At 40.0% G+C, this 10,765-nt stretch overlaps 1 protein-coding gene across 1 annotated transcript in view; it reads right to left on the bottom strand.

Moving 5' to 3' along the window:
- LOC105986809 (chromosome unknown open reading frame, human C2orf61) overlaps positions 1-10,765 on the bottom strand; it is a 32,604-nt gene that overhangs the window by 7,897 nt on the left and 13,942 nt on the right. Inside the window, exons 2-5 of the mRNA XM_013017908.1 lie at positions 9,495-9,554; positions 8,149-8,406; positions 2,128-2,192; positions 1,653-1,707 (exon numbers count right to left, since the gene is read on the bottom strand). Of these exons, the coding sequence (XP_012873362.1) occupies positions 1,653-1,707; positions 2,128-2,192; positions 8,149-8,406; positions 9,495-9,554 (438 nt within the window). The remainder of the gene's footprint in view (positions 1-1,652; positions 1,708-2,127; positions 2,193-8,148; positions 8,407-9,494; positions 9,555-10,765) is intronic.

The following is a 10,765-nucleotide window of genomic DNA, read 5'->3' on the forward strand; positions in this document are numbered from 1 at the left end:
TATTAGCAGAAAAGGCCAGGAGTGGTGCTGTGGCTGAAGTGGTAGAGCACTAGTCTTGAGCTGAAGAACTGAGGGACAGCACCCAGAGTTCAGGCCCCACAACCGACCAAAAGAAGGCACATTGGAATCAGGCTCTGGTGTCTCATGCCTATCACCCCAGCTGATTAGGAAGCAAAGATGTGAAGATCAAATGGCTCAAAGCCAGCCCTTGCAGAAATTCTGTTTCCAACTAACCAGCAAAATGCCAGACTAGAGGCATGGCTCAAGTAGTAAAGCACCAGCAGTGAGCAAGAAGTAAGAAGGCAAGGTCCTGAGTTTAAACCCTGGCAATTTTGGTCCATTTTCTATTTTTTAATACATGTGACCTTCCTTACATTATTTTATTTTTATTAGTGTATATGTGTATGTATGTGTGTGTGTGTGCACACACACACACACACACATTGTGTGCATGCCTGTGTGCTGATCCTGGGGCTTGAGCTTTTGTGCTCAAGGCTACATTTTACCACTTGAGCCATAACTCCACTTCAACTTTTTAGTAATTTATTGGAGAGTCTTATGGACTTTCCTCCCAGAGCTGGCTTCAAACAATGATCCTTAGATCTCAGCCTCCTGAGTAGGTAGAAAACCAGGCATGAACCACCAGCTCCTGGCTCTTACATTATTTTAATCATATGTATCAAGTATAAGTCAATAGATAATACATGGATCAGTGTGAATATTATGATATATCATAGTATATGTCATAAAGGTTTTGGGTGAACTTATAATTTTAAAAGGATTACATAAAGGGAAACAAAATATTCCTTTCAATGGATGTGTAACATTCTTTAAAGATGACTTCCTTCCTACTGATAAATGAATTGTAACTATTGCTATAAATAATCCTTTGGTGATATCTTTGCATCGGTGAATATTTCTGTATTGTAACTCACTAATTTAGGTGGATCTTCTCAAAGTGGAGTAAGCAAGATGAAAGGTATCCACAAATTGATTTACTTTGTTTTGTTTTTTCTGCTTATGTGGTGCTGAGGAATCGAACCCAGGGCCTCATGCTTACAAGGCACGCGCTCTACCACTGAGCCACCTTCCCAGTCCCATATGTTTGAATTTTTTTGTTTTTGGTGCTGGCACTGGGGCTTGAACACAGGGCCTCACGTTTTAATTTGGCTTTTTGGTTCAAGGCTAGTATTCTACCACTTGAGCCACAGCTCTACTTCCAACTTTTGCTGTTTAATTGGAGATAAGAGACTTTTGGATTTGTTTGCCTGGGATGGCTTTGAACTTTGATCTTCAGACCTCAGTCTCCTGATTAGCTAGAATTAGTACTATTTTTGTGTAAGAACATTTAGTTTATTTTCTGGATGATTCTCAACAGTACCAGTGTGTTGTTATAAGCAATAGTTATATTGTACATTATATACTTTGAACTTACCAAAAAGTTAATGAGACAGATATGTTCTATAACCTGTCATGAATGGGTTATTTACATTGAAATTCCTAGTATGTCTTCAGATATACTTTAAGCATATCTAATATCAATTGCATTAATCATTTATAGCTTACTATGATAAAAAGTTAATATATTAAAAGGAACCATTGTATATTTTAAACACCAGACTCATCAAGAATAGCTGTCTATATATACTTACAGGAGTGAAGTAGTTTGGTGGGAATCTTTGAACTGTAGAACGAAAGACAAAGCTCCTATATTAAAAATAAAAGGAAAAATATTTCTAAATCTGTTTTTTAAAGGAAAAATATTTGTCAAAGTATCCCTTAAGTACTTCAATCTGGATAGGAGGGACACAAATGATCTTTAAAAGCTGTAAGTAGCCAGGCACTGGTGGCTCATGCCTGTAATCCTGTCTACTCAGAAGGTTGAAATCTGAAGATCCTGGTTCAAAGCCAGCCCAGGCAGGACTCATACCTCCAACAAACCACCAGAAAGCCTGAAGTGGCTCACAATAGTAGAGTGCTAGCCTTGAACAAAAGAGCTCAGGGATAGCACCTAGGCCCTGAGTTCAAGACCTACAATGGACAAATAAACAAAAACAAAAACTATAAGGACCAGTAGAAAGGCATGAGTGAAAAGACTGAAAAATAACTTAAGCAATACAAACTTACCTGGAAGAGTGCTTGGGAACCGGCAGAGGAAGTACCTCATATTGTCCCGGGGAAAGCTCAAGGGACTGCGCAGAAGGAACAAGGACATAATGATAGATCAGTTCATAAACTCACTGTATCACTTATCATTCATAATCCTTGATTGTATGGCCAAATAATGTTGCATAATGTTACATCATTTATTCCCTTTGAGTTTTAGACAAAATGCCTGAGATGCTCCGTGGGAAAACTGTGCCTAGTTGATCACATTCTGAATGTAGTAGATCAACAAGTTGATTGGACCATTGTCACCTGCCCTGGAGTATGGCACAAGGCCAGTAGTAGGAAACACAGTGGTGACAGTCATGGTCCATATCCAGCAGGCACAGGAAGAATTCTAACAGAAAGGATTGTGCTTGTGCCAGGGATACCTATAACCCGAGCTACTCAGGAGGCAGAGATCTGAGGATCTTAATTCAAAGCCAACTCCTGGCAGGAAAATCCATAAAACTCATCTCCAATTAACTATCAAAAAAGCCAGAAGTGGGGCTGTGGCTCAAGTGATAGAGTGCTAGCCTTGAGCTGAAGATCTGAGGGACAGTGTCCAGGCTCACAATTCAGGCCCCATGACCGTATTTTTTTAAGAAGAAGTTGTTTAAGGACAGACCCTGAGTTCAAGCCCCAGGACTGGCACAAAAATAAAATAAAATATACAACAGCATTGAGATTTTCTCAAAAACAGATGGGAAAATATGGGGAGTAGAAAGAGGTTATCTAAATAATGAGTGGTCTAAAGGCAATCAAGAGAAAGCAGAGATAGGATCATCACAGATTGAAGACAGCCTGGGAAAAATTTAGCAAGACTATCTCAGAAACAGACTGGGCATTGTGCTTTACATCTGTAATCCCAGCTATTCAGGAGGCAGAGGTAAGAGGATCAAAGTTGGAGGCCAGCTGGGGGCAAAAGTCCCTAGCTAGAAAACAAACTAAAAGCAAAAAGATTAGGTGGAAGGGAGACTTTCTAGCAACTACAAGACCCTAAATTCAATCCCCAGTAGTGAAAAGAAAATAGAAAAAGAAATAAAAGGTTAAATTTGAGGGAGGCTGTTAAGAAGGGGAAGACTTCCAAGAAGGAAGAGCCTCTGCTCCTCTTGGAGCTTGCTACCAACTATCTGGCTGGCTCTGTTGTCCTTTGTTGGCCCAGAGGCAGGAGAAGCCAGAGGGAGTTGGGAGCTGGTAGGAAGACAGGAGAATCATTCCTGTGTTGTGTGTATACTATACAATCCAACCAGGCTGCTTCCTGAAGGGACAGTCTCCCTCCACTCCTGGTATTTTCACACCAGACTTTAAGAAGCAGTGCTGCCTTTGTTGAGAACACAGCATCCTCATCTAGTGCTACCTGCCTCAAGGAAACTCAGCTGGTCCATTTCTTCCTGCCTAGCTTTCCCATGTCAGTATGCAATTTTGATGGCCAAGGTCACATTTTGTGAACACAGTGCAACGAGTAAAAACAAATTCTATAATGAAGTCCACACATAGTCCTGATGCACCTGAACCTTGTTAATTGCCCACTTGACATAACAAATGCATTTTTGTCTCATACCACAGAAGCATATTTTATACCTTTTTATTTATTTATTTATTTGTGCTTGTCCTGGAGCTCAAACTCAGGGCCTGGGCACTGTCCTTGAGCTTTTTCACTCAAGGCTAGTACTCTACTACTTGAGCCACAGCACCACTTCTGGTGTTTGCTGTTTATGTGGTACTAAGGAATTGAACCTGGGGCCTCATGCATGCTAGGCAAGCACTCTACCACTAAGCCACATTCCCAGCCCAGAAACATATTTTAAACAAGGATCTTACTTGAGGACTAGCAAAGATGTCCTACTTTTTTGATTTTTGAATGGTTACATGAAAATTGCTTTAAACTGTTCATGAATGCTCATTCTCTGTCTCCGTCAGTCTGTCTCTCTCACACACCTTCACATACACAGAAAGAGAAAGAAGAAAACTGAAAGCTGGGTGCCAGTGGTTTAATCCTATAATCCTACTAGTCAGGAGACTGAGATCTGAGGAGCATGATTTGAAGCCAGACCAGGAAAGTAAGTCTATGGGACTCTTATGTCTGGTTGATCAGGAAAAAAGCAGAGGTAGAGCTGTGGCTCAAATGGTAGAGTACCAGCTTGAATAAAAAGCTAAAGGAATCTGGACAACAGTCTGGAGGTTCCTCAAAAAACTAAACATAGATCTTCCTTATGACCCAACCATAGCAATCCTGGGCATCTACCCAGCACATCTCAAGCCACTTGGCATACCCATGTTCATCGCTGCATTATTCACAATAGCCAAGCTGTAGAAACAGCCTAGATGTCCTACAATAGATGAAGGGACCAAAAACATGTGGTACCTGTACACAATGGAATTTTCCACAGCCATTAGAAAGAATATTATGTCATTCGCAGGGAAATGGATGGATCTAGAACAAATCATGTTAAGTGAGGTAAATGAAGCTTAGAAAGGCAAAAGGCACATGTTTTCTCTCATATGTGGGAGCTAGATCTAAAATGCACTGGGACACAATGACCTGTACAGGTCTCTAGGCATTCACACACAGTGAGACCAAAGAGGATACTCAGGAGAGAAACATGGAGGCATAATACCAAAATAATATTGATCGAAATGAACTCCAGGAAATGAAAACAAGAGTCTTTTCTTTGTTGTTGTTTTTGTTGTTGTTTTGTTGTTGTTGTTTTTTGGGGGTCCAGTCGTGGGGCCTTAACTCTGGGCCTGGGCGCTGTCCCTCAGCTCTTCAGCTCAAGGCTAGCGCTCTACCACTTGAGCCACAGTGCCACTTCTGGCTTTTTTCTTTTTGCTTATGTGGTGCTGAGGAATCGAACCCAGGGCCTCAGGCATGCAAGGCAAGCGCTCTACCACTGAGCCACCTTCCCAGCCCTACGTAATAAAATTTTAAAAAGAAGAAAGTTAATTTTAAAAAGAGGAGAAAAGAACAATTGCTTTATGCAAATATAGTATAACATGAGATTTCAATAGCAATTTTATGTTATGCTAGTTATGATAGGATAAGAAAGGATGTTTCTTATGAATTAGTGAAAGCTATTCCCCAATAATCAAAAATATATACACCTAGAGAAATGTTCCCACTTGAATCATTTGAATAAATTGTGTTTTATGTAAGTAATGCATTTTCATGATTCAAGAAAGTCAAAACAATAGAAAGATTTATGTGCTAAAAATAAACTGGGAGTGAGGGAAGAGGTAACATTGCCCAAAAAGAAATGTACTTTTTCCTTGATTTATGTAACTGTACAACACCTTTATAATAACAATTTTTAAAAAATATTATAGAGGGCTGAAATTAAGACTCAAGAGTGTAAGAAGAAAAATACAGGAAGAAGAGAACATGAAAGAATGGCTTTACATATGAGATGGCAGAAACAATTGTACATGTAGCCTGGTTATCTGATAACTGGTCATAAAAAAACCCAGTTTCAATGTAGCATTTGCATTCAAACACTGTTGAAATGAACAGAGTACGATTTCCCCAGTAAGCATGTCCTATCGGTCATTCTGTTCTGCTTCACAGATATAATTTACAAGGCAAGAGGAAAGGGCTACCAGTTAGGTGTATCTGTTCATCCGGCTGGAAGTGTCCACCTTTGCAACACTATGGGGTTTTTGTTGTTGTTGTTGTTATTTGAGTCAGGCCTGGAACTTGGAATTCTCCTGCCTCAGAGGCAGGAGGATTCTGAACACTGGATTACAGGTATGTGCTACCACACAGGGCTACATCTTAACTTCCAGTAGCCATGTATTCCTTTCTCAAAAGGACATTCCTTTCATCAAAAGAACATTGTGATGAAATTATTGATACTGTTCTTAGCTTCTCTCCATTTGGGGATTATTAAGGCATAGAGAATTGAAACGAATGAACAAAGTCCCAAGTAACAAAGTCGAAGTCACAACCCTGTCCCTTGAACCAGAAGCCACAACTCCTGCCATGTCCTTTCAATTACACCTGTGCAAAGGTGCAATTACACCTACCACTCAAGGTGGGAGGTGCCAACACACTGGAAGGAGTGCCTCAGTTGTACTCAGAAGCCCGAATTAGCTATAGATCCTAGAACATGCTACCTGGTCTCTATTTGCTTCAGTTTTCTGGCATGGAAGATAAAGATAAGCACTCTTCGACTTAGTTCAGCATACTTAAGAAAGAAGCTAAATGTACTTGTGCAAGCCCATAGTAAATATTAAGAGCCTCATAAAAGGCATGAATATTATTTAAGGTCCAGCTAAGCCCTACTTAATCTGAGGAGCTTTATAGCCTTTCAGTCCAGCCTGCAGTGCATTCTCCCTTAGCATTTCCTGCTCTATTATTTATCTCAACACTTGATATTTATATTTTGTTTGGTATTGCTAACTTAAATATTTCCAGGTCAAGGAGCAGCTGGGAGATACAATCCTGTTGATCCCTGGTATTATAACATCAGGTCCCAATAAAGACTTCTTCTCAAGTGGTATTGCCCACCTAAAAAAAAAAGAAAAAGCTGAGAACAAAAGCTCATCTCATGCCTATACTTCCAGAAGCAGAGAACAGGATAGTGGTTTGAGGCCAGTCTATATAAAGAGTTTGTCGGACCTCCTCCTCAACAAGCAAAAGTTGGGCATGGTGGCCCACCCCTGTCATTATGCACAAGGGAAAATTATTTGAGGTCAGCTTAGGCATAAGCATAGCTCAAGTGGCAGGGCACCTGCCTAGCAAGTGCAAGGCCCTAGTGCAACACCAGTATTATTAAAAAAAAAAAATCTATCTTCCCTCCATGGAACCTAGCCCAGGGCTATGAGCTATGTTTGTATGATCAGTCCATGAATACACTGATGCAGCTGAGAGCAGAATCTGACCCTTCTGTGACCACAGGCTCATTTCTACAAGGGAAAATAAACATGTTGTTTTTAGTGCCAGGATGTACTCAAGCGTTTCCTGCACAAGAAATACATGTTGCACCACTGGGTAGTCACCCCTCACCCCACCAGCCAAGAAAAAATGTTTTTAAAGCTTCCCTGGAGTAGGTAGTTATATCCATGGATGTTTAACCAAGAAGCAGAGTGTTCTCCATAACAGAAGCTGGTTGACCACATCAACTACTTGAAGAAGCAGAGCATGGCCCAAGAGTCACCCCAGAGGGACAGATTATTCTCCAAGCATTCTCGTTGGGATAAGACAACTTCATGTCAAATGAAGAGAAGAAAGTGGGGAGAAGGCAATCAATAACTCAATGCATATCCTACAAAATTAATAAGAGCAAGGGAAAGGGCAGGTTGGGAAGGATGGGTAAGAATGTCAAAAGGGGTGACAGTGATCAAGACTCATTGTATTCATAAACTGCTTTTGGATGACAACTTCTTTGTGCAACTACTAAAAAATAAAAATATTTTTGTTAAAAAAAGGCAATTTCAGGGGCTGGGAAGGTGGCTCAGTGGTAGAGCGCTTGCTTTGCATGCATGAGGCCCTGGGTTCGATTCCTCAGCACCACATAAGCAGAAAAAGCCGGAAGTGGCACTATGGCTCAAGTGGTAGAGCGCTAGCCTTGAGCTGAAGAGCCAAGGGACAGCACCCAGGCCCAGAGTTCAGGCCCCCACAACCGGCAAAAAAAAAAAAGGCAATTTCATAGGAAGACTCTCACTGGACACATTTGCAAGGTAGGTAGTTCAATTTGACTTCTATAGGAAATGAGGTTTTCCACTGGAGTGGGGTAAAATCTATATTCTGTAATTTGTTGGTGGTAAGGGGGCTTGAACTCAGAGTCTGGGTGCTGTCCCTGAGCTGTTTTGCTCAAGGCTCAAGGCCACAGCTCCACTTCTAGTTTTCTGGCGGTTAATTGGAGAAAAGAGTCTCATGGACTTTCCTGCCCCAGCTGGCTTTGAATCGTAATCCTCAGATCTCAGCCTTCAGAGTAGCTATGATTACAAGTGTGAGCCACCAGTGCTTGGCTCACAAAACCCAATTTGTTAACAGCACTTTACCTTATCTTTGTAAACAAGGGTACTAGGGCTTGGCCGAGGCTTGTCCTTGAATGAGTACGAGGCCATCTGCTTCTTTAACAGCTCTAGGAAGTCAGGAGGCTTGTAATGTGGAACATCAATAAGTATTGGATCATTTCTTTGTACAAGAGGTGGCCTTTTTCTTCCTTCATTTTTAAAACTGTATGTTGTTGTCACAGGATTTAACAGAGATTCCTCAATAAAAGTTTTCAAGTGGTAAGTACCAGGTATAGGAGTATTCTGTGGAAAATTGGATCTGTTTTAAAATGTGTCAACTTGCAACTTTTCCCAAAGAATTGTTTTTGACAGGCTCATTCTGAAGTAGCATTTCTCTTTGTTTCCAAGTTTAATGAAATTCTATCTAGTATTATAAACACTCTCGACAGAACAATTATTTCAGAATAATTGTGATTACCTCCTTTATGAAACAACTGCTAAATTATCAAAAACAAACAAAAAAGGAACTATAGTTACAGGCTAACTTTTTAAAAGGTAACTTTAAGGCTATACTTATATTTATGATTCAGATTTGACCAGCTTTGATTCCAGGCCTGTAGGTGATATCTGTTATGATGGTTTCTTGGTTAAAAGCTGCTCTACTTCTGCTTAATAGGTAAGTTTCAAACTAGCCTTTAAACAGCAAGCTGAAAACTAATAAATACCATGAGGCTCAGGGTGAACTGGCAGAGCATATGATGGTTTAGTCAAAGAAGTGATTTTATGTTTTTGTTTGTTTGTTTGTTTAATGTCAGTACTAGGGCTCAGACTCAGGGCCTTGAGCTCTTGACTTACTCTCTCCCAGCTGGCACTCTAGTACTTGAGTCATGCTTCCAGTTCTAGCTTTTTGCTGGTTAATTGGAGGTAAGAATCTGTTTGTCTGTAAACCTCTACCTTTAGATCTCAGCCTCCCAAGTAACTAGTATTACAGGCATAAGTCAACGGCTTATGCCTGTAATCTTAGCTGTTTGGGAGACTAACATCTTGAAGATAGAAGGCAGAAAAGTCAAGAGACTCCATTTCCAAAATAATCAGTAAACAGCAGGGCTAGAGACATGGTGTAAATGGTAAACAGAGAACTAGCCTAGCAAGAAATCTGAATAAGCATGAGGTACTGAGTTCAAACCCTCCAAAACACCTCCCAAAATAAAGAATAAAAAACTAATTTCTTTCATACACTAATACTAAAATTTATAAGTATAAAATGACACTCATTTCATGGTTCATGTAGAAACGACCATTGTTTTCTTATTGTTGTTACTGACAAACAGCAAAACACTAAAATCTTAATGGTAATAAAAATAATTTGAATAAGACTGAAATATACACACTTTTAAGGTCATTCTCCACCATCCTTCTCTTTCATAAGATGATCTTCTCCGAGTTGGTTTCTATCAACAAACATAAAATATGCTTAGTTATTTGAAAGGCGATCCCTTGAAATGAAATATAACTTATAAAATGTTTTCTAAAAGAAGTTAATGCCTGCAAATGGATAAATTGTTAAAATGAAAGCTATATGATAAATGTTGCCTATATTTTCTTTTTCATATTTTATGACCATAAATTCTTTTAAGTATCTAAACTCTTTTTGGTGAAATTAGAGTAATAAATATTCTCACATCAGTGTTGTAAGGATACTAGGTGAAATAAAACTTGATGTTCTTGGATAGTAAAAGTTGAGTTTGGGCCATAGCTCCCTTATTGAGTAGTTAAGTGCACTGGGTGAATTGCTCAACCCTCACATACATCTCCTCCGCAAATGGCTCAAGTAGTACCTGCCTAGCAAGTACAAGGAGGTCCCAAGTTCAAATCCAGCATATTAAAAAAAAAAAGGTGGGCACAGTTCAGGCCTATAATCTCAACACTTGGGAACTTGAAGCAACCTGGGACACACGACAAGACCCCAAACAAACAAAAGAAAATGATGGAGGGTGACATTAAGATGCATTGTACTCATAAATTGATATGTTGAATTGAAACCTCTTTGCTACTTAACTGAAGAAAGTCATAAATTTGATCAAAGTTTAAAAGTATTTGATCATATGTTTACAAGTATCATAATACCCAAGTGTTGGTGGCTCATGCCCATCATCCTAGCTACTCAGGAGGCTGGTATCTGAGGATCATGATTCAAAGCCAGGCCAGGCAGGAAAGTTTGTGAGACTCTTATCTACATTAACTACCATAAAAGCTCAGGGATAGCACCAGACCCTGAATTCAAGCCCCAGGAATGGTGCATACATACATACATACCAAGTATCATAATAAAACCCATTATTTTGTATAGTAGTAAGACTACCTACAACAATGCTCAAAAAATTGTAACTTGCTGGTGGCTCATGCCTGTAATACTAGCTACTCAGGCTGAGATCTGAGGATCACAGTTCAAAGCCACCATGGGCAGGAAAGTCCATGGCACTTATATCTCCAATTAAGCACTAGAAAACTGGAAGTGGGGGCTGGGAAGGTGGCTCAGTGGTAGAGGGCTTGCCTTGCATACCTGAGGCCCTGGGTTCAATTCCTCAGCACCACATAAGCAAAAAGAAAAAAGCTGGAAGTGGCGCTGTGGCTCAAGTAGTAGAACGCTAGCCTTGAGCTG

The sequence above is a fragment of the Dipodomys ordii genome, unplaced genomic scaffold (assembly GCF_000151885.1).
Source record: "Dipodomys ordii isolate 6190 unplaced genomic scaffold, Dord_2.0 Scaffold37, whole genome shotgun sequence".
Lineage (NCBI taxonomy): Eukaryota > Metazoa > Chordata > Mammalia > Rodentia > Heteromyidae > Dipodomys > Dipodomys ordii.